The sequence below is a fragment of the Pongo pygmaeus genome, chromosome 14, assembly GCF_028885625.2.
Source record: "Pongo pygmaeus isolate AG05252 chromosome 14, NHGRI_mPonPyg2-v2.0_pri, whole genome shotgun sequence".
In the NCBI taxonomy this organism is placed as follows: Eukaryota; Metazoa; Chordata; class Mammalia; order Primates; family Hominidae; genus Pongo; species Pongo pygmaeus.
Genome location: NC_072387.2, coordinates 104,915,030 through 104,939,945, shown reverse-complemented (window position 1 = coordinate 104,939,945; position 24,916 = coordinate 104,915,030). Strand labels below are relative to the sequence as shown.

The following is a 24,916-nucleotide window of genomic DNA, read 5'->3' as shown; positions in this document are numbered from 1 at the left end:
AACATTTTAAAGTGATTACAATGATCAATTTTATGTTATTTACCACAATTTGAAAAGTACATAAAGTACCTTTTGTGTATTTTACCACATTTTTTTTTTAAAGAAGATAGCACGATGGCATGATTTGTAATTCTAGGTCAGCATCCCATAGTACCCTGAGTCTCTTAAAGTCAGGGAGCATTTTGTATTCATCTCTGTGCCCCCAGAAAATGGCATGCTGTAGGGCACGTGGTGGGTGCCTGTGAGAGTGAGGGATATGCACATACAAAGAAATCAGTAACAAAACACACACGACAGCTCCTGCAACAGCCCGTTCTCTGGGTGTCAGTGTTAGATACTTTCAGAACTGCTCTTTTCAGCTCTTCCCACCACAGACCCATTTAATGGGTTATAGTCATAATTGAATGAATGATACCCTTGTGCCATGAAAAATAAATGTACAGCTTCATGCCCAGATGATACCCAGGGAACCAGCAAAAGCTGATTCCTCATTATCTACCCAGCGTCCTTGTGAGTATGAAGAAGGTGGAGACCACTCTGCAGGCAGCATCAGCTGTAGCTCTTGCTGAAAGCAAGGTTTCTCAGATTCTGTTCCTGATGGTGCCAGGGGGATGTTTGCTTACTCTCAGACAATGTGTTTATTAGGTCCTACCTGATCAACATCATTCTGTTAGTTTGGCCACGTTGTAAATTTCCCTTGTAGCCATAAAATATGAATTATCTACAAACCTCTGTTGTACAAGTTAGAAAACAACCTATATCCCCACATTGATATTGTTCCATCTTAAAACCCCCCCAAATCATAGGATTACCTGAGATCTAAAATGTGGGAGGGTAAATTGAATTTGAAGACTGAATTACAGCTACAACCACTTGGCTTTTGAGACAGAGTCTCGCTGTGTCATCTAGGCTGGAGTGCAGTGGCGCAATCTTGGCTCACTCTGCCTTCCAGGTTCAAGCGATTCTCCTGCCTCAGCCTCCCGAGTAGCTGCGATTACCGGCACCCACTGCCATGCCTGGCTAATTTTTGTATTTTTAGTGGAGATGGGGTTTCACCATGTTGGTCAGGCTGGTCTCGAACCCCTGACCTCAAGCAGTCCACCTGCCTCGACCTCCCAAAGTGCTGGGATTACAGGCATGAGCCACCGCACCCAGCCCCACTTGGCTTTTGATTTGTGTCCTGGTTCACACACGGTGTCACCTTTAGCTTCATTTGTGTATTCAGGCAACATCGGGGTGAGTTGGTTCCACTTTGCCTGTGTATATTCAGGGTTCATCTCCTCCACACCTGCCTGCAGCCGCAGGATCTCAGGCAGTCCCTTTGCTGTTGGAGCTGATGGAGAAGGGCATTGTTTCCGGCGGGGATGTAAGAATGTGTCCACACAGCAGAAACAGGGCTTCATTCTCTTTCAATTGCTTCATCTGCTCATATGTCCTGGACATTATAATAAATAGGAAAAAGTAATAGGCACTAAGTAGGTTTCTAATTCATGGAAGAAATAGCAAGTAAAAAAGAATGAACCAAAATGAGGTATATACCACCCTAGGCTTCCTGGTTAGATTCCAAACACTGACTGCATTTTTCATTTTGATGATTTTGTGGTTGATTTAATCATTTTAGAGAGTACTGGGCCATTTTAAAGCATTTTTCAGCTCTAGAGGTAGATTGATTTTGGTTTGTTATTTTTTTTCCTTGCTCAAAGCTATTACTTGGATAATACATTTTTACAGATGTGTACTAGACCTTGCTATAATGTGCAAAAATATTAGTTTCTTATATATTCTCTCCTTTTTTACGTTAATGTTTGCTGAGAAACCCCTCCTCTCACAGCCAGATTGTCCCACTTCCCCTGCCTGCTTGCTCATCTCAGGGGCCGGGATCAGCATCACCTGCCTCTGCTTGGAAACATGTTAGAAATGCAGACTCTCAGGCCCACCCCACCCTTTTGATTAAAATTGCATTGGGACAAGAACCACCCCCACTCCTGCCCCTGCAGTAAAGCCATTGCTCTCCGGTAAGCAATTTTTGATGACTAATAATCTGTGATTTCTAAGAAACTTCCTTTGACAACTTGAAGTTGAGCTCATGGATTGCCCCAGCCCCTCTTATGACTAAACACGAGACTCTGGATAGTCCTGGGCCAAGTGCCACCCTACAGGTTTTTTGTTTTTTTGGGTTTTTTTTTTACTTTTATATTCTGCAAATTATGAATTTGCATTACAATTTAATTCTGTGTGATTCCACATTTATGCATTCATTTGCACCTTTGCAGTCATCTCTGTCTTCTATCACAGTTTTCATCCCACCATACAGCCTTCCGTGAGTGGCAGTCTCTGTCCTCATACCAGCTCAGCACAGCGATGTATTTGAGTTCCCTTCACTACTGATGGGATCAAAATGAGTCTCACTGCCCCAAACAGTACACTAGGTCTGTCTGGCCTGTTTCCCAGTTGCCCCATGTCCAACGTAGCTACAGGCTTCTCTCGCAGCCTCTTCTGTGGGTGCCAGTTCTTCCTGTCAACAGCTGTAATCCACCCTAATACAGGTACCGTCTTGGCTCAAAGTAGTCAGCTTCTTGTCCCAGCCACCGTCTTACACTCACGTATGTCCATAGCATGCATTAAATGTATGACAACAGGACCAGTATAGCAGGCCAGTGCCTTTAAACACAACCACACTTCTCCCTGCTGTCTCCCTTCTAGCTACACCAAGGGAATACAGAGCCAGACTATCCAAGTGATTGGGAGGCCATCAGCAGAATGGGCAAGAGGCAGGCAGACTTGGGTTTCAGTCCCATTCCATCACTTAGGGGCTCAGTTATTTCAGACAGTTTAATCAATCTTACTAAGCCTCGATTTTTCTCTTTTGCAAAATGCAAGTGATAGGGCCTAACCATTAGAGTTGTATAACTTAAACAAGATAAGAGGTTTAAAACACCTAGCTTATTGTATACCTGAACAATATGGCAATAGATTTCCCATAAGTGTTTCAAGCCTGAGTTAAATGCTTAACTCTCTGGGGGATTTCTGTTCTTTTGCAGGACACCACGGGTGATACAAATAATACAAAGCTAATTCTAATCTAGGCCCTGCCCACAGCAACTATCGCCTAGTAGAAGAAACAAAGTAGTATATAAATGGCTGCTCCGTAAGACAGAAGGAGTTCACAGATTTTATGGCTGTTAGAGAAGGTGTTAGGACAGCCATTAAGTGTGGGAGAAATCCACGTGACGGGACAAGTGGAGGATTTTAAGGCAATTATGCATTTGGAACAGACTTTGGAAGGTGGTTAGGATTTCAGCAGGTCGAAATGCATGTGAAAGGCACGATGGCATATGCCAAGGCTCGATGCCGTGATTTGATATGAATGAAGAATTAGGCACCTCTGAGTGTACAGGGGCATGAACTACCAGGTGAATAACACACAAGTGCACACTTAGTCCACACAGCCACCCCGCAAACTCAGTCCTGCTCATGGAGCTAAGGATGGAAAGGTTAGTTGGGACCGTTTTGCAGAGGAGGTTTCCCAGTGTGGAGTGCCAGGCAGAGAGCTGTACTTCGGAAGTTTAATCTGAGACGTCAGTGCACGGGGAAGGCGCTGAAGGCCTGAAGCCAATTGATTTTATGTACTGCTGGCAAGATGTGATGGGGCAAGTGATTCCACTTTGTAGAATCAAACTAATGTTGATTAAAACAAAGTTATAACACCCTGGTTAGTGAATTTGCAGGGGTACAGGTGGGAGTAGAAATTGGTATCATATTTCTGGAGGGTAGTTTGGCATCACTTAACAGCCTCCTTTGAAAATGTTCATACCTGTTCCTCAGCAATTCCACATGTAAGAATTTATTTTAAGAAACCAATTAAGGTTGTTTGCAAAGATGTAGCTTCAAGGATATTTAACATGGTATTATTTACAATAGCAAAATATCGGAGCCTAAACATCTACAAATAAGGGGCTTGTTGAATAAATAATCATATATACTGTAATATTATGTAGCTACTGAAGTAAATACTTTTATTAAATAATAAAATACATTATAATATTCTGTTCATATTCTCATTTTGCCTAAATATATGAGATTATATCTTTAGGAACACAGATAACTCACACTCAAGTTCAGAAAGAAAAGGTATTAACATGTGACAAGGATTCTGTCAGATTGCTGGGGCTGTGGCCAGCATTTATTTATTTTTCAAATTCACTTGCACTGATTATAACTAGCAAAAGAGTTTTTGTTTTTCAGATGTTAATGCAGCCTTGCACTCAGGTAATGGCTGCAGAAATTAAAATGAGGTATTGAGTCAAGAAACAGAACAAGTAATATTTTTAGTGCTTGGAGTTGGGAAAAGCTGGGAGATGGGTGTTTTGAGCCTGTGAACTCGGGGAAGAATTTATTAGATTAAAATGGAGGAGTTAGAAGCAGCAGCTGTTTGGAGGTGGGTGTTGGGTATTAATCATGTTGAGTTTCATATGTGAAAAGAGATCCAAGTACAAATGTCTAATGTTTGGCCAAAGAGACCACTCTTGGCCCAATTGGGAAAACAAAAAGGGTCAATTGTAAAGCAATTAAAATAAGACTAAGTGTCTCTTTCATGTTATGAATGTAAACTTACTGATATTAGTGATATTCTCCAGAGGATTTGGTAAAACCCATTGGTGACTTATGAAAGACTTGGAGACCGTAATTTTGATGACTTTGAAAAGAGAAATAACCAGAGCCAGGGTTTCTTTGGTTGCCTTTTGCTGATTATATCCTCACCTGAGTTTGGAGTGCCTAGTCTTATGGTCGTAGGCAGCCCTCAGTGTCCGCTACCTTTGAGGGGTCCATCCTGGCCATCTACTAATAATGGCCTACAAATGTCCAGGTTTGCACAGATGGATCAGTTTCCCATACAGCTGATAACATGAGTGTCCACACATTCTCAAAAACACAGCATTTGTCTATGTCTAGATATGTGCTGATTTACTGAGAAACACACATAAGCCACACACACACATACACACGTGTGTGTGTGTGTGTATGTGTGTGAGAGGGACAAAATGTAGTGAGGTATTTAATATTTGGAAGTTTCTCTACCAAAGAATATGTCATCTTAAATGATAGAACTCTGGAAAAATGAATACTTGTTTATGTCACTTCTGACACCTCTGTCTTGAATTAATATCCCTGTGAAATTGTCTCAGAAATTCAATTGGTGTGTATATATATATATATACACACACACCCGGATGTACCTATGTGCAGAAAATGGCCCACCTATAAAGTATAAACTAGGATTTACCATAAGGTAGAATATGACTCCAAAGGTAATAAAATTAGTTAAAGCCACTTTTTAAACATTTACATTTTTATATTTTGTACATGTATCTCTTTAAAGATAAAATTCCTTGTGGAAATGCCATTATTGACTTTACAGATATGTAGGTGTTCAAATGAGGTAATATGTCACATTGCCAACACATACCTAGTGCCCAGTAAACTTTTGCAGTGAGTTTTAAAATTTATTAAATAATCAACAAATGATTGAGGGCATGTTTTATGTCCTTCGTTGACTCCAGATTCCTACATGATGAGGATGTCATTTCTTGGGAAGTTCCCACCAGGAAATTTGCAGTTGGGCAAGGTCATTGGCGCAGAGGCCAGTTTCTGCATACAGATTTATATGCACACATGTGAAAGCCAGTTTTTACAGTATAGAGGTATTGCCCCCACCTTTTTACCTGCATTTTATTGATTCTTTGATCATATTGGCAGTGCACTTCATTTCTCTCTGTCTTGGCTTTAATAGAGGAGTGATACTTGACACAAATGTTTCTCAAGGGGCAATTGTAAGTATTAATTAGTTTGTAGAATGCCTTTTGAACTATGCAGATGAAAGGCCTTACGTAAATAGCAAATGTTATTTGCGTTGTTGTTGATCTCATTATGTGTTTTTTGGCCACTGGTTACTACTGTCTTTTAAGACACTGCAATCTTCACTTCAGAATTTTGAAACATTTCCTTTTGAGACAAAATATAGGCAGGTATTTAATATTTGGAAGTTTCTGTACCAAAGAATATGTTATCTTAAATAATAGAACTCTGGAAAAGTGAATACTCGTTTATGTCACTTCTGACACCTTTGTCTTGAATTAATATCCATGTGAAATTATCTCAGAAATTCAAATTACTCAGATCCTGCAAGTAAAGCTAATTTAAAAGTTGTCTTTTCATGGGCCACTTAGGAGACTGTTGACTTTTCAATGCCAGTAAACGGATTCTGTTATTTTTAACTCTTTTTTTAGAACAGTAGATCTCAACCAGGGGCAGTTTTGCCCCAGGGGACGTTTGTCAGTGACATTTTTGGTGGTATCATTTTGGGAGTGTGCTCCTAGTATCTATGCAGTAGGGTCCAGGGATGCTAGCGAACCTCCCACAATGCCTGGGGCAGCCCTCAAAATGAAGAAGTATCCAGCTCAGAAGGTCATCAGTGCTGAGGTTGGGAAACTCTTAGACTACACTCAATATAGAATGTCCTTAATTCTTCAAAAACCGAAAGTTTTCTCCTAGTTTTGCTGCATCCTGTGATTTTTTTTTTTTTAATCCTGCCTCCTGGATCTCTCTGTAGGTTGGCATTGTGGGAAGAACTGGAGCTGGAAAGAGTTCCCTCATCTCAGCCCTTTTTAGATTGTCAGAACCCGAAGGTAAAATTTGGATTGATAAGATCTTGACAACTGAAATTGGACTTCATGATTTAAGAAAGAAAATGTCAATCATACCTCAGGTATGCAAGTCATAGCGTCCTTACCTGCCCCTTTTATAAGAGCTACTATGTTTAATTGCTTTTACTCTTATTGCTTTTTTTAAATTGGATGAAAGGATTTTTTTTTTTTTTTTACCCAATAGAGCAATGTTTTTATGAGCAGATATTTTCAACAGGTATTTTCATCAGATATCCGGCTTTGTTCGTTTCTCTGTGTGTGTGTGTGTGTGTGTGTGTATGTGTGATATTTAATAACTTACCCAGATAGATTTCTATATTAAGATGCCACAGTTTTATCCACTGATAACCATAAAGAACAAAATGATGCATGGTTTGTTTAGCACTGGGGAAGTTTCTATGGCGAGGTGTGGATTTTAAGTGTCTTAATGTTGGAATTTTGCTGTAGGAACTAAAGCTACCTTCTCAAAGGTGATTACCTCCATGAAAGGCTTTCTGTGAAACTGTGGGCTGTGAGAATTGAAAAGCTTATAGTTGCTTTGAGGTGACTTTTAGAATCTAGCTCTTGGTGAATGATTTTAACCAGGGGGTTATTACAGAATAGCAAGGAAGAACATGAGAGAAGGAATTCCACCTCTCTGCACTTCTGCTTCATCTTTCTTACGATCACCGTGGTGAGAGTGTGTAGTGTATTTCACACAGACCCAGTGAATGTTTGCTCTGATGGTGGAGGGTTAAATTGGCCATCCTTTTCCGGACTCTGATCCTATTTTCTTTTCTTCTCCTTCGCAAAAGTGACTCTCAAGGAGTGTTCTAGAGATTGGATTATTTGTACAATAAGAGCTCTTGTCATTGCTTTGGTTCGTATTTAACATAAATTCAGAAAGTATTCATTGAGTAATTACTATTCTCCAGGTGTATAGGCATGAGCAACACAGACCTTGTCTCCACCGGCATGGGGTCTGCAGCTGGGGGGTCTCATGGCTTCCATCGGTCCTCGCAGTTCTGTCCTGTCCTTCACTTTAACACCTCCACATATTCAACTCTAGACATGGCTGGGTTTTTTGTTTGTTTTCTTTTAATGTGGGTTTTTTTTTTTAACACTCTATAGTCATTGAGGGGAGCTGAGGAACACACACACACACACACACACACACACACACACACACATTCTGGAGAAGAGAAACACAGAGAGGAGACGAGAGCAAAACCCAGGCAGAAATGAGCTTTCTGGGCATATGGATATAAACAACTCTTCAATGCCTGTTTATTAGGAAGCATAGAGAACGTGCACTGGAAGGGAAGGAGAATGTGATTTTTATCTTAGACCAAGTACAGTTATGGCTATCCTAGCACTGACCTCTAAAACAACTGGAATCACTCTTAAGTAATTTTGAGGATGTAAAGAAATTGGAACCCTGTGCACTGTTGGTGGGAATGTAAAATGGTACAGCCACTTTGGAAAACACTATAGAGATTCCTCAAAAAACGAGAGCTAAAGTGATCCAGCAGTTTCACTTCCAGAAAGAATTGAAAGCAGGATCTCAGAGTTTTGTGCATCCATGATCATCACAGTACCCAAAAGGTGGAAATAGCTCAAGTGTCCGTCACCAGATGAGTGGATGAACAAAACGTGGTGTATCCATACAATGGGAAATTATTCAGCTTTAAAATGGAAGGAAATCCTGACAGTCTATAATGCAGATACACCCTAAAGACATTATGCTAAGTGAAATAAGCCGGTCACAAAAGGACAGACACTAGATGGTTCCCTAATATGAGGTACCTAGACTAGTCAAATTCACAGAGACACAAAGGAGAAGGGTGGTCACCAGGGGCTGAGGGAAGGTGGGGGATTGGGAGTTACAGTATTTCACATAGGACTTCAGTTTTGTCAGATGAAGAGCGTCTTGTGAATGGATGGTGGTGACAGCTGCAAAACAATGTGAGTGTCCTTAAGATCACTGAAATGTTGACTTTGAAATGGCAAAAGCGGTAAATTTTATGCTATGTCTATTTTACCACAATTTTTATTTTTAATTTAAAGAAAAAAAAGTATCCCTTTCAGGATAAAATGGGAAGAAATGTTTAGCACGTTAGATTCCCTCTGGCTATTAGAAGCATGACTTAGTGCTTACAGTAGAAAATGAGAGTATAAACTCTCAAGTTTTATATTTTGGTTATGCCCATCTCAAAAATGGGCCAAATGAAGTTTACTTAGCAGAGATAATGGGCATGTCTGTAAAGTGCTTTTATATCCTTGGATGAAAGGTTCTAGGAACGTGCCCTGCATTACTTTGAATGAATTCTTAATAAGAAATAGTTGTGTGCTTGTGTACATAAAAGAACTCTAAATAAAGAAGTAACATTAGATGATTCTTGGCTCTGCCAGTAATGTTTTGGAAGCACATCTGAGCAAAGACTAAATATACCTTGACATCACCAGGTTTTGGTTCAGTTCCATAAGTTTCCACCCTACTTTTGAGCCAAATGCTCTATGTATGCAGTCCAGGGAGCATGCTTACAAAACACTGCTAAGCTTTGTATCCATGTAGATCGTGATCTCCAAGCATTGTAAACAGAGAACCTTTCTTTTTTAACTTTGTATGGCTTTGTCTCCAAGGCTCAATGTTGGTTGAAAAAAAGAAACATAGTCTAGAGGGACTGTGCAATACTTAATGCGACCCAGGAAATCATTCAGCAGACTGCCTGGGATAGAATCTTTCAGAGCATCTTCTAAGCGTCAACACGACCCACATTTTTTATTCCAGCACTGCCTGATAGAAGTGTGACCTCAATGAAGTCACTTAGCCTGCAAGCTTCAGTTTCCTCATCCTTAAACCAAACCTAGTAATTACTAACTCACAGATTTGTTGTGAAGATTTTACTAGATGAGAACATGTTTGTGGCCCTACTCTGGGTTCTGAGGAATGTTTAATAGTAACTATTTCTAATTAAGGATTGGGGTGCAGGCCTTTAGGGCATTATTGCTACTCGCTATTCTAGAATGACTTGGCTCATTAACTTCTATTTCTATTTTTGTGATCCTTAGTGAATTCCTTTAACCAAATTGTTTATGTAAATTTAAATAGTGAAGCAGCAACAAACAAAAAAAAAAGTGTGCACAATAAAAGCCTAAGAGAGAAATCTAATGTTTTTCTCACAAGGAACAAAAGGTGAGGCTATCACTTTGTTTTCTGGCTTTCCCCCACCCCGGTCTTAGTGGCGTTCCTGGCCACTCTCAGTACCCCTCTAATGCTTTGCATTTCGCGAGCAGGCAGCCGACACTGGTTCTCAGCCCTGCGTGAGAACAGGGGCTTGTCCCTCTTAGATCCAGTGCTTTAGTGATTGTTGCGTCCCAGACAAGTCACACGAGTAGTGAGAATTCCTAACATTTGCGGAATCCTTAACATGGTTAGCTTCTTTCCTTGCCATCTCCCACTTCGTCCTCACAGCAATTCTGTGTCATCCTCATTTGACACATTTCCAAACTGAGGCACAGAGAGCTTAACCCACTTAACAAGTAAACAGCAGAGTCAGGATTCAAATGGAATTTATGGCAAATCCCAATGCCAGATCCTGAGTTCCTGAACCCTCTCCTAGGGACTTTAAACCCATGTTGGCCGGCGCAGTCCCCAATTGGAACTCTGCTTTGCAACATGATTTAGCGTAGGCTCGTGCAGGTGCACACACACGCACAGAAACAAAAGTCTCACAACATGATATTACTCCGTGCTTCTGCGCCCGATATTTTCTATTATATCCATTCTATTCCGGTTCATATAAAAGACATAATGATGGTCACGAGCCACAAAAGTGATTTCATGATCCATTGGTTGCACCTGCCATTTGAAGAACAGTGTGCCTCACTGTGCTGCCCTGCTTGGCCGGGCTCCTGCTGCCTGGCACCACCGTGCAAGGAGCCTCATGACACAGTGATTGTCACTGCAGCCCTGCAGGGTGTGTCAAGTTAGCCCCATTCTCCAGGAAGGAAACTAAGGCTCGGGGAGATTAATAACTTACCTGGAGACGAACAGCTAATAAGTAGTAGAATCAGAACTCAGAACTATCCAACTCAATTTTTTTTTCAGTAAGTGTTTGTTGGATAGCATGATGTCTCATCAGACATTTTACTCATTTTTTTTCTTTGCTTTTTCTTTTTTTCCTTTTTTGTTTTTTTTTTTGAGATGGAGTCTCGCTCTGTTGCCAGGCTGACTGCAGTGGTGCCACTCGGCTCACTGCAATCTCTGCCTCCTGGGTTCAACCGATTCTCCTGCCTCTGCCTCCCGACCGAGTAGCTGGGATTACAGGTGCACGCCACCACACCCAGCTAATCTTTGTATTTTTAGTAGAGACAGAGTTTCACCATGTTGTCCGGGATGATCTCAATCTCCTGACCTTGTGATCCGCCTGCCTCGGCCTCCCATAGTACCCTTTGTTTTTCTGTCTACCCAACTTACAAAAGGTTCCCAGAAACCATAATCAAAGAGAGCAAATATACAGCAAAGTCAAAAGTGTCTTTTCTTTGAACTTTGTCTGTCATTTGGACAGTTAGGTCATTTTGAAAGACTGAATCATTTGTGATTTATTTTTATTTTTATTTTTTCCAAAACTTTAAGTGACATTAAGCACTAAAAGAAAATCATTTTGGAAACAGAGTGTATTCACTTATGTGTCATGGGCTAATGAGTGTTAGAAGATCCTCCAAGCATTACCTTGTGGGAGCTCAGAGCCCTTTTTCTTCCAAGGCCTCGCTGGCTACAGAGGGTGGAGAAGGCCGGAGACTTGAGGTTACATGAAGGTTACTGGTCTGCAGTGCAGAAAGCATACACCCCTCTTCCTCAGAAGTGAGTGGAAAGCCAAATGGCTTGTGTCACCACACCCTGATGTAGGGAATCTAGGAAGTTTGGAGCAAACACAGCAAAAGCAGAACCAAGTGCTGTTTCTTTGAATGGCCATGTATGGGCAAGTCTAGCCTGCATGGCTTCCCGGGGTTGTGTGGAGCACGAGTTTCTGTGTTCTCTCTCTTCCTGGCTTATCCCTTTCATTTATGGTTCAGGGTCCTGTATCACTCTTGTCCACACCATTAGCAACTCAAATTCGTGGTTAGGAGTAAGCAGTAAGGACCTGGGAAAGATCTGAGGCACAGAAATGATGACATACACAGTCAGGGGCCAGTCCTGGAGTCACTTTAAGAAACAAATACTGGGCCGGGCACAGTGGCTCACGCCTGTAATCCCAGCACTTTGGGAGATTGAGGAGGGTGGATCATGAGGTCAAGAGATCGAGACCATTATGGCCAACATGGTGAAACCCCGTCTCTACTAAAAATACAAAAATTAGCCAGGCGTGGTGGTGCGCACCTGTAGTCCCAGCTACTCAGGAGGCTGAAGCAGGAGAATCGCTTGAACCCCAGAGGCAGAGGTTGCCGTGAGCTGAGATTGTGCCACTGCACTCCAGCCTGGCGACAGAGGGAGACTCTGTCTCAAAAAAAGAAATACTGAATTCTTAAGAAAGTACCCCTCAATTTGTATTCAAAATTTCAGGAAGAAGCAAACAGTGAAAGTACTTCCTAAATAATTTCCCTAAACAGAATAGTTAGCTGAAATGTATGCTTCCTTTGTGTTCATGACACAGGGTAGCTAAGTGCACTTCCCAAGGAGAACACCAAGGTGATACTATAACTCAGACAAGAGTTTGCTTAACTGAAGGATCTGGAAAAATGGATTTCAAAACTTTTTTTAGGATGGATTATTTACTCCTAGACCCCTCCAATCCTACTGGCACAAATAAATGTTTTCAACTAAAGAGTAACTTCATGCAAATTCAACATTTATGATAGCACCCTAACGGTTGGCATACATCAACAGCTATAATCTTTGTTAGGATTAAACGGATTCATTTTTCATATTTGATGGACTTTTTTGTTTTTCTATCAAAGCAAAAGCTAAGTAGTTTTTAAGCAGCCCACTGCTCAGACTTCTGCTATCTTGGTGTTTCTACTCCCTGAATTTTCTTCAGTAAGTTGAAAAGGTTAACCAGAGTGTGTCTCTTTAAGACTTCTTTTTTTATTACCTGATTTTCTTTCCTTTTTTTTTTTTCTTCTTTTTGAGAACGAAATTCAAAGGGAAAAGAGGTAGGTATGCAGTTACTAGTAAAGAAATACAATTGGATTCTGGCCTAATGCAGTCTATCCTTTGTTTCTGCACACTGAAGTCTTCATTAAGGCCATGGAACTGCTCCCTGGAGCTGGTGACCTTTTTGTTTCTAAAGAAGACTTTACACGACTTAAATTCTTTTTCCTTTGTTGGCGAACAATGTTCTTTTCTTCTGAAAATGGATGATGATCAGTTCATTCAGAGGCTACAGGGTTTTTTTAAAAAAGAAGGGAAACCAAGATTTAAAGTGACTTCAGGTGATTCCCTGATTCTTGACACAGGGAGATGAGCTGCCCTTAATCAAGGTCTTTAGGATTTGAAGTGCACACATAGCTCTGAGGACACCAGGCAGCAGCAGTCGTGGCTAGCTACTGTGCAGTGTATATTTTAAGAGAGGGAAGTTTCCTGGTTTGGGACAAGATTAGGGTAAAGTATTGTGCTTTGTCCTGCTGGTTTGTAACTCCCCATGCGATTTTTGTCTTGGTCCCAGGTCGTTTTAAGTGTCTGAAGGTTGGTGGATAGAGTTTCTTTTTGAGATAATGAGAGGCTTGTCTTCCAGAAGTTTATATGAAAGCTCTAGGAAGACTGTAATTTTCAGTCTTGCAGTCCTGCTGAGGGATTATCAATTTACTGCACTAAATGCTTTGATTCAGAGTGGCCATTTTTAGGTCACATGGTGGGTTTTTTTTTGCTGTTGTTGTTTTGAGACAGAGTCTTGCTCTGTCTCCCAGGCTGCAGTGCAGTGGTGCTATCTTGGCTCACTGCAACCTCCACCTCCTGGGTTCCAGTGATTGTCCTGTCTCAGCCTCCCGAGTAGGTGGAATTACAGGCGCACCCCACCCTGCCTGGCTAATTTTTGTATTTTTAATAGAGATGGGATTTCACCATGTTGGCCAGGCTGCTCTTGAACTTCTGACCACCAGTGAACCACCTGCCTCGGCCTCCCAGAGTGCTGGGATTACAGGCATGAGCCACCACACCCAGCCTGGTCACATGTTTAATATCAACTTGTCTTATGTGAGTAATGAGGACAAAATTACTACTCAGTATGGCACAAAGATTTTTAAAAAGTATGACCTTTAAACCCTAATGAAAAACAGGTTTGATCTAGTGCTTCATTTAAAATAATACATTGAACAGAGCATTGGTTTTGCTAACAATGGAGGTTAAAACTCATACTAAATGACATTTTAAAATATATACCATCAATAAATATGTACTTAGGCTACTAAATCTTTTATATTTTACATGAAGATTGTATGTCTACCGTAAATCTCTACTCTGAAATGTTCTGCCTGCAAACGTTTTTACAACACTTATTTATAAGATTAGTTTACTAACTTCATTATATGGAGGAGGGTACTTTAAATAATAATATCTATCAGAAATGATAATTAATTTGACTCTTATCTGCTCTTGCAGTATGTGACTACGATGAGCACTTTTATTACCTTTTGAAGATAATATAATTGTTTCTTATTTGGCAAGTGGATGAAAGCAGAATTAGAAACCAAAATGAACACCATGTATAAAACACATTGGCATATTAAAACAGACATTGTTAACAAATTACCTGCTGGTTTTAAAGAAAAATATAGGTTCAATCAGTTAATGTTTTATTAAATCATTCTCATTCAACAAGTTTTGATTGAAATTTTACTCATTATGAAATCTGTATTTGGTATGTCATAACAAAGAAAAATATTCTTATTTACTAAACTATTTTCTTCTGTGTAATGCTGCTAACTAAACATAAATAATTGCTTAATATTTTCCTTTAAATTGATAGTACGGATTTAAGCAGGAACCTTTATGGCAGTGGGAAATGCTTAATCTTAAATTTTGGCTTTTTTAACAAAAAAAAAAAAAAAGCCAATAATGATGGTTGGTGATAATTAGCAGAGCCTCCATAGGTCCTGCAGAGTATCTGAGGTCAAGGTTTAGAGCTCAGCCCAAAGTAGCTGCAGACATTGTTGGCTCGAATTGAGCAACTCAAGGTCCTGTGAAGAATCACACTTTAATCCTTCCCCCTGGTCTTCGGAGGGATTCAACCATTTAAAGGGGTTTCCCTCCTAAAGGAAGAAAGTAAGGAAGGTGACAGACAAGGGGCCCTGGATTATGGAAGACAGGCTGATTGGACTTGAATTGTATATTCATATGCCTGTTCTTTTGAGCCACCAAAACCGCTATTCTGAAACATGCTAATACTATGAGCCCTTTCATCACTCAACAGAGACAGAACAATCAGTCTTTAAAATGCGAAGAAATTTGTTCATAGATTAGCTTAGGTATCATCTCTCTAGAGCATACTGTGAAAACCTAGGCAGACCCTCAGTCAAACCCTAGACCTGGTAATGGGTGTGATTTTTCTCTAGGAGAGGATCCAGAAGGAAAAAAATGTTCAGGTAACATAGGCCGTCATAGGCAAGGTAATGGACTTGTTATAAGCAAAGAACTGCGTCTCACAGCTCTAAATAGGCTCAAAGCCCATTTCTTAACCCATTCCCCTCTTAGCTCCTTTATCTCCTCAAACACATATCCTCAAAGAGTCTCTGGGTTGTGGCCACTGAACGGAATTGTGCCCTCAGTTTAGGGCCTTGTGGAGAGGAGGAGGAACATCAAAGAGAGAGAGGAAGGAGTTGCAGCCACCCCTCTCCTGGCCACATTGTTTCTGTATACCTCATTCAAACAAGGAAAGCGAGAGGAATGACCTCTTGGACCTGGGAGGCAGAGGTTGGAATTTTAGAGTTGATAATTACAAAGAGTAAGTCAAGTCTGGTTCTGAAATAACCAGAATGATGGTTATTCCCCTCACAAGAAATTCTCACCATTGTTTAGATGGTTGTTCAGGTTTTGGTCTTCAACTCGGTACTTTTAAGACAGACCTTACATGTGACTCTTGGAATTTTTCAGTACCATTTGGTAATTCGGAAACATCATGTGACCAGTGACTTTTCAGTGCTTTTGAAAGGATATTGACCACTTTATCAGCTTTATACACACGAAGTGCCCATTTTACCATCGTTTCCATTTTTGCATTTTGCTGAGGACTTATGTTTTTGGTGGCACCCTGCCTGCCTTCTACATCCATTTCTTCCTCACCAGCCTTAAAATGGAGACAATAGGGAAAGGGATAAGAGCCTCCCTGCGTATCATTTTTCTTTGTGGCTGGAGAAAAAAGAAGTCTACCACCTTCATCTCTCTTCTCAGGCTTTTGGGAAGTGAGGAGGAACAGTCCTGCCCCAAAGCCAGCTGAGATTTGAGGCCAGTGGTTCCGTTGAGCATTTCTCCAGCACCTGTGGAAGAGTCTCACCTTCTCTTGTTCCCACATCTGTGCATCCCCTTGTTCTGCCCCCATGCTTGAAAGCAGTTGATGGGGCTCCTATATCCTTATGGCCTGGCTTATTAGAGCCTTCCAGAAGAAAAGTTTGTGTGTGTGTGTGTGTTTTTTTTTTTTTTTTTTTTTAAGATGGAGACTTGCTCTGTGGCCCAGGCTGGAGTGCAGTGATGCGATCTCGGCTCACTGCAACCTCTGCCTCCCAGGTCCAAGTGATTCTCCTGCCTCAGCCTCCCAAGTAGCTGGGACCACAGGTGCCCGCCACCGCACCCAGCTACCAGAAGAAAACTTTCACACAGCCTACCTAAGCTTATGTTCAGGAGTCTCTCTTGAAATCCAGGAAGAGGCCGATATTCCAAGAGTGATTTAATTGTGGGATCCTCCTGAAGCAGATGAATAGGAACAGCTATTTAAATTGATGTAATTTTATTATGACCTCCTTCACAGTGGTTTGCAGGTAACCCTGCTCTCTTAGTTAATAATGAGGTTCTGTGACCCAGGTAACCTTGATGCACAGATGAGATAATGTGGGGATTCACTGATGCAAAATCAGAGGCAATCCTTTCATAAGTAGAGGTGCCTCTGGCCCCAATTGTTTAGATCTCCTTTGGCCAAAAAAAAAAAAAAAAAAAAAAAAAGGATGTCCCATTCTGACATTGGAGAGATTTTTTTTTTTTTTTTTGGAGATGGAGTTTTGCTCTTGTTGCCCAGGCTGGAGAGCAATGGCACGATCTTGGCTCACTGCAACCTCCACCTCCTGGATTCAAGCGATTCTCCTGCCTCAGCCTCCCAAGTAGCTGGGATTACAAGCATGTACCACCATGCCCAGCTAATTTTTGTATTTTTCGTAGAGACAAGGTTTCACTATCTTGGTCGGGCTGGTCTAGAACTCCTGACCTCAGGTGATCCACCCGCCTCGACCTCCCAAAATACTAAGATAACATGCATTGAGCCACTGTGCCTGGCGGGAGATTCTTAATCTTGGAAAACTGTTTTGCCAGTGGAGAAAATATCCTAACTTATTCTTTAGTGCAAATTGGAAAATACTTAATAATTTGGCTTTGAAGCACAAACTTTAATCATGCTGTTGATATTTTCCAGTATTACATGATTGATAGTTAATTTCTATAGCTCTCTTGATGTAGACCCTTGAATAATTATATCCTTATATTTCATGTTAAGCTAATATTACCAGGAAAGCAGTTTTAAACATCAGGCCTGTATTTTTCATTTTCTTCTTAAGATAGCACATTGCAACAGTTTTGTTAGTGTTCAGTGGTCTGGAAGGTATTTTGGAGCACGCTTTGTACAGTGCAACATTAATAGATATGTTGTTTTGTAAACAGGCATTTGTAACGCTATAATTAATGATTATCATGAATTTTATTTTTTGGTATCTTAATTCTATTGTTGATGTTAGCATTGGAATAAAATGAAAAAAGAGTCTGTGGTAATGACCGTGACTGTTTTGGGCACTTAGGAACCTGTTTTGTTCACTGGAACAATGAGGAAAAACCTGGATCCCTTTAATGAGCACACGGATGAGGAACTGTGGAATGCCTTACAAGAGGTAATTGATAAAATGTAATTATCTTTAATTTGTTAGCATCAGTATGTGTATATGTACCTTTACAGCATTGCAGGAAATTAAGAGGAGCTTAGTGGTTTAACTAACTTTGTTCACCATCCAGGAGATCATTGAGGATGTGGATATGCTAAAAATGTGTATACTGATGATGATGAAAACCAAAAATAAAATTTCTCTTGTTCTCATTTTAATTTTCTTCCTATTGTCCAAAACAGTTTGGTGTTGTTTTGTCTTTAGCAATGCGTTAAACTAGAATTTGTATTTATGAATTGAGATCCTATTAGTGACTAAGTTACTCTGCACCATTTATTTTACTGCTCTGTTCTTAGGGAATTTCTAGTAAGGGAAGACGATAGTCGTTTTTCATTAACTAAAAGATAAATGAGATCATATTTATGAAATGCTTTGAAGTTTTATAAGAAAGTGTTTATAAAGGTAAATTATACAGTCGGAATGGGATAATAATTATTTATTGGCAAACATGTAATTTTAATGCAGGTAACAGAACCCTGCAGCCTCTGCTAAGGTTTTACACTAATATGTTTATTTCTAGAGGATTTTCTATTATTTATGTGGTTCCTGTTGGGCCACTTCTTGAAATTTTCTCACCCTTGCATGAAAAGGACTTTGACTATTAAGGTGCTATTGGTTTGTGTATTTTAACACTGATTTTCTGTGTTCAGCCTAGTTCTGCAAATTTGTGCCAGTGTACTTGATAGCAGAAACCATATCATAAAACTGGTAATCCCTCACAGGACCTAGTTTAGTCTTTTGCTTTTAAAAAGTAAGCATTTAAGGTTGGGCGCAGTGGTTTACGCCTGTAATCCCAGCACTTTGGAAGTCTGAGGTGGGTGAATCACCGGAGGTCAGAAGTTTGAGACCAGCCTGACCAACACGGTGAAACCCCATTTCTACTAAAAATACAGAAATTAGCTGGGTATGGTGGTGTGCGCTTGTAGTCCCAGCTACTCAGGAGGCTGAGACAGGAGAATTGCTTGAACCTGGGAGGCCAAGGTTGCAGTGAGCCGAGATCGGCCACTGCACTCCCATCTGGGCGACAGAGCAAGACTCCATCTCAAAATAAATAAATAAATAAATAAAAATAAATAAAAATTGGCCAGGCGCGATGGCTCAAGCCTGTAATCCCAGCACTTTGGGAGGCCGAGGCAGATGGATCATGAGGTCAGGAGTTCCAGACCAGCCTGGCCAACTTGGTGAAACCCCATGTCTACTAAAAATACCAAAATTAGCCAGACGTGGTGGTGCACACCTGTAGTCCCAGCTACTTAGGAGGCTGAGGCAGGAGAATTGCTTGAACCTGGGAGGCGGAGGTTTTGGTGAGCCGACATTGTGCCACTGCACTCCAGCCTGGGCAACAAGAGTGAAACTCCATCTCAAAATAAATAATAAATATTAAAAGTTAAAAAAAGTAAGCATTTAATAATATGTATTAATATGTTTGATCTCTTCATTTCAAAGAAGTGTGGAGCCTGGACAACATAGTGGACTTTGTCTCTACTAAAAATAAAAAAACAAAAGAATTAGCCAGATGTGGTGGCATGCACCTGTAGTCCCAGCTACTCAGGGAGTTGAGATGGGAGGATCTTGTGAGCCCTGGAGGTCGAGGCTGCAGTGAGACATGATTGCACCACTGCACTCCAGCCTGAGTGACAGAGATTAACTTCCCTCCATTGTTATTGTTGTTGTTTTGAATTGGTGCATTTGTCATTGTTGCCCTTCCAGGGATAGCTCTGAAATCTTTAATTTATAGATGGGTTTTAACTGTGAGCAAGTAGACTTGGAGGCCTGACAGTTTCCTGCCAGTAATTCTTGTTTCTGAAGGCATGTCATTGCCGAGTCCTTACACATCCACCCTGCTTTCCAGCAACTGTGGGGATTTTCTTTTTCTAAATGAGGTCGATTACTTCACCTCCTAATACTTGATAAGCAATTGACCTCTGATTTCATTTAAATCTGTGAATCTCTGTACAGTGAAGTTCTAGGAGAGAAGAGGTGGGAACAGTTAACTGTCAAATGTAAAGAAAGATAAGGCAATCCTGTGCCTCTGAACTCTCAGGACAGGTTTAATAGTGAAATTGTGGCACACCCTAAAAGAACAAGAATTACTCATAAAGTGTTTTTCTATTTGTTTCAGAGCTTGAGATTTCTTGTCACAGATTCTCAGAGAGCAAAAGTACTTTTTAGAAACACATTTCTCTATGAACAGTGAAGAAATGTTAATTGGGAGATGATCCTATCAAAAACCATCGTGGAACTTGACTGTAACTCATACTTATTTCATTTGTTATAGCCAAAATTAAAATAAAATTTAGTAGCCTCTCAAGAATTCTAGAAATGATGAGGTGGAAGACGTGGTAGGTCCTCCTCAGAAGTGAAAAATTATCCCTTAATTGTCTTTCTCTGGGAACTACTTCTTTATGACATTGTAGGTTCTTCTGCGAATGATTTGGAAGAGTTACTAAAAATTAGGGTACAACATTGTATTTCCAGTGTGATTCCAGCTGTTTTTAATCATTCATATATTCCGAAACCTGACCTAAGAAAGACACCAGAGCATTTACATTGCTTGTTTGGGGGTAATGAGACAAAGACTGGAGGAGAGTGTTTTCTTTTCTCTACAGTTTTCCTGAATTTTCCAAATTTCCTTCTGGGTGTTTGTATTCTTTTTACCTTCTAGATGGTCAGGGGAAGGGCTGAGCACTCCTAACAGATGAAGCGTTGTGAGTTTCTCACAAGTTTCATGACTACAAGTCGATGGAGGCTGGGGGCATGCTGATAGGTCCAGAATTCTTCCCCTGGGGTCCGTGGAGTCTGAGGGTCTTCTCGTAGAGAATTCCGAACCTCACTTCCTGGTGATTGTAAACATGAAGTTATGTGTGTGTGTTTATCTTGAGAGATGTCACACAAGGGATTCAGCACCACGACTCCGGTGCCATTCAAGTTTCTTTGGACTTCTCTGTCACATTCTGTCTCTTTGTTATTTCCATGGTTTTCATCTGTCATTGATATCCAGTTCAGAACTGGATAACTCGTCTTGCTCCTTAGTAGGAAACCTGGTGTCATTTGGAAACTCCCTTTAAAGCAGACAAAAAACACAGTCACTTGGTTTATAAATGAGGCTAAACTGGAAATCGGAACCCAAACTCATAGGGTTGGCTTGAGATTAGGACAGCACTGTCAGTTTTTTCCTGTTTAACCACTTTACATAAAAAGGAAAGATGCCTTTTATTTCTTGGAAGTTTTTTTTATTTCTTCTTCCCCATTCTCCCTTGGAAAGGGTAATACCTGACATGCAAAAGAAGTTCGGGCATCTGGAGGGAGACAGTCCTATGGATGTGGTCGTGTCATCTTGGTTATTTATTTATTTTTATTTATTTATTTATTTATTTGAGACAGAGTCTCACTCTGTCACCCAGGTTGGAATGCAGTGGCGCAGTCTGGGCTTACTGCAACCTCCGCCTCCCAGGTCCAAGCTATTCTCCTGCCTCAGCCTCCCGAGTAGCTGTGATTACAGGCGCCTGCCACCATGCCGGCTACTTTTTTTGTATATTTAGTAGAGACGGGGTTTCACCATGTTGGCCAGGCTGGTCTCGAACTCCTGACCTCGTGATCCACCTGCTTTGGCCTTCCAAAGTGCTGGGATTACAGGTGTGAGCCACCGCACCTGGCCTATTTTTATTTATTTATTTTTTTAGACAGAGTCTTGCTCTATCGCCCAGGCTGGAGTGCAGTGGTACAATCTCAGCTCACTGCAAACTCCACCTCCTGGGTTCAAGTGATTCTCCTGCCTCAGCCTCCCAAGTAGCTAGGATTACAGGCATGCCCCACCATGCCTGGCTAATTTTTGTATTTTTAGTACAGACAGGGTTTCGCCATGTTGGCCACGCTGGTCTCAAACTCCTGACCTCAAGTGATCTGCCTGTCTTGGCCTCCCAGAGTGCTGGGATTACAGGTGTGAGCCACCACACCTAGCCAGTTTTTTGGGGTTTCTTTTCTATTGCTGAAAGTTATCGTAAATACTGAAAAATAGTCAGCTGTAAATGGAAGAAAGTTTACTAGAATTAGTGCCAGTTTGCGCCCCTAAATAAGAGCAACTCTGTAAATATAACATAAGTAATGATTAAAGATGGAAGTCGTTTATGAGAAAAAAGTCAAAAGATCACACAGTAGGTACAACTAAGAAAATGAATCAGCAGCACGTTATTTCTCTTAATTAAAAAACGACTTTAATACCGGGATCTACAATTAAGACTAGGTTATATCATGTTGGAATAGTGGAGAAATCATCTAATCATGTTCAACATTGATAGAATTGCTGTTAGAATACAAGGATGTCTTGTATTTGGGACACCGTAAGACAGAAATCTGCACATCAGCAGTGTCTACATCCTCTGGGCCTTCTATTCCCCACACCTTGCACCTCCATTTTTCCGAGGCCTGTATTGCCCAGAACGGGCTTCCACTCAGTTCGTTCACACTTAGCTGTGTTCTCGTTAAAGCTTGTTCCCATCTGTTGAGTTGCTGTTTATCACATTTCAGTCTCTGGCATCAGAGACTTCCTTTATGAAAAGTCAGAAAGTTCAAAAAAACATGGAAGCAGAATCTGACATCCACGTGAGTCCCCTTGAGGCTTTGAAAACATTTATGATGATAGAAATGGTCTGTCTTAGAAAGTTCAGTTCATTATTTTCACTTTTCCTGTAGCTTCCTATTTTTTCTAAGCTTCAAAATAATCTGATATACTGTGTTTGAAATGTATGGTTTCAAATAGTATGATTTGATTTTGTTTTCCTGAAATTACAACCTTTATTAAATGTAGAAAACATTAAGTTTTCTGTATTTTAAAGTATAATGTTATGATATCTTGGAACCAATTAATTTTATAAGGACTATGTTTCTTTTACAATGACATTTAGTAAGGAAATTGTATGTAAATTCTGTTTCTTTGTGGATTTATTTTGTAATTTATAAGAATAGACATGTCACAAAATGAGGTATCCTTGTGACTTTATACATTTGACAGATATGTGTGGGGAGGTTTTTACATAGGCATTGTAGGCTCTGGAGCTATAGCAGTCATCAAGAGAGAGAAAGTTCCTATCCTCTTAGGGCACAAATTCTTGTATGGAAGATAGAAAATAAGAAAATGCATATGTAATATATATAATATTAGGTACTGGTAAATGCAATGAAGAAAACTACAGCAGTGCATGAAAAGAACTAGCTGACTGCATTATTAAAAATAGGCGGCTGGGCGTGGTGGCTCACGCCTGTAATCCCAGCACTTTGGGAGGCCGAGGTGGGTGGATCACGAGGTCAGGAGATCGAGACCATCCTGGCCAATATGGTGAAACCCCATCTCTACTAAAAATACAAAAAAAATTAGCCAGGTGTGGTGGTATGCACCGGTAGTCCCAGCTACTCGGGAGGCTGAGGCAGGAGAATCGTTTGAACCTGGGAGGCAGAATTGCAGTGAGCTGAGATTGCACCACTGCACTCCAACCTGGGTGACAGAGCAAGAATCCACCTCAAAAAAAAAAAAAAAAAAAAAAAAAAAAAAAAAAAAAAAGAATAGGCAGTATTTCATTGTCCAGGAAGGAGCAAAATAAACAAAGAAAAAAGAATAGATACTATCTATTGATCTCTTATTTGGTACCAAGCACTATTGTAAATGCTACACATACTGACTCATTTTATACTCCAACAATTTTAGGAGATAAGCATCTTCATAATAATCTTAGTATGGTCTTATTTACAAGTTAATTCGGAAGCTAAGATAGAGAAAGTTCAGGAACTTGCCGAGTTGGCAGAGCCAGGCAGGACTCATACCCATGCTGTGTGTCTTCAAGGCTCCATTTTTTATTTTAAAATGTCCAAATCACAGAACAGTCAAATGAATAGTATTATGAACATACACATACCCTTCTCCAAGATTCACCATTTGTTAATACAGTGTTTTGCTACATTTGCTTCCTCTCTTATAGCCCTTGAAAGTAGGTTGCAGACATTTCCATGAGGTTGCAGTTCATCCTTAAATATGTATATGTACCTCCTAAGAACAAGAACGTTCAATTACATGACATAATACAGTTACTTACCTCACTGAAGAAATTGAAGAGTAATGTAATACCATTGTCTAATATATTTTCAATTTCCCCAGTTGTCACTCTTAGTCACTGTGTTCCACTGCCTCCGTTATCTTTTTCTCAGTGCTAATACTTAACCATAACTTGAGTGTATGATAACACTACAGAAGGCCTTCACATTCATATCATTTTTTTTTAATTGAGACAGAGTCTTAATCTGTCGCTCAGGCTAGAGTGCAGTGGCGCGATCTGGGCTCATTGCAACCTCTGCCTCCCCAGTTCAAGCGATTCTCCTGCCTCAGCCTCCTAATGGGATTATAAGTGCCCGCCACCATGCCCAGCTAAATTTTTTTGTATTATTAGAGATGGGATTTCACCATGTTGGCCAGGCTGGTCTCGAGCTCCTGACCTCAGGTGATCTGCCTGCCCCAACCTCCCAAAGTGCTAGGATTACAGGCATGAGCCACTGTACTCGGCCACACATTCTTGTCATTCTCATAACCATCCCTGATTCAATCATGATGACAGAGTCTCAGAAGACACTGTTATCTGGGAAATGTGTTTGTTGTTCTTCACCTCACAACCCTATTCTTCATCAAATCATTGTGGATAACCTCAAGGAGGGTCAAAACCCAGAAGAATGATGGGATGGCACCTCAGTCAAGGGCAAGTGTGAGATTATTTCTTCAAATCTGGCTGCCAGTCTTAGAAAAGACCTTTTTGCCCTTACCAGTATTATCAAAATCAACTCAGAAGGAAAAGCTAATAAAAACTTTGCCAACATCTACTTGTTTCAGTTCCATCACATGGGGTATAGGTCTCTGAGTATGTTTCATAAAAAGATTGCTCAGTAAGTCCTCTTCCTTGTAATGGAGAGGGCTTGACTAAGCTGACATATTCCATCCTATAATTTTCAGGGTAACATTTTGCACCACGAGCCAAATCTTACACTTCAGATTTTAATTTCCTACTTTGCATGCTAATGCCAAATATCAATACCATATTTAATCTTAACTCAAAATT

At 40.5% G+C, this 24,916-nt stretch overlaps 1 protein-coding gene across 6 annotated transcripts in view; it reads left to right on the top strand.

Annotated features, from left to right (window-relative positions):
• Positions 1 to 24,916, top strand: part of ABCC4 (ATP binding cassette subfamily C member 4 (PEL blood group)) — a 282,616-nt gene that overhangs the window by 231,073 nt on the left and 26,627 nt on the right. For 4 of the 6 annotated variants that reach the window (XM_063651057.1, XM_054446539.2, XM_063651059.1 and 1 more), the window contains 2 exons: positions 6,611 to 6,766; positions 17,679 to 17,768. In XM_063651057.1, coding sequence (XP_063507127.1) covers positions 6,611 to 6,766; positions 17,679 to 17,768 — 246 coding nt within the window. The remainder of the gene's footprint in view (positions 1 to 6,610; positions 6,767 to 17,678; positions 17,769 to 24,916) is intronic. The other 2 variants (XM_063651058.1, XM_063651055.1) reach the window with 1 other exon arrangement.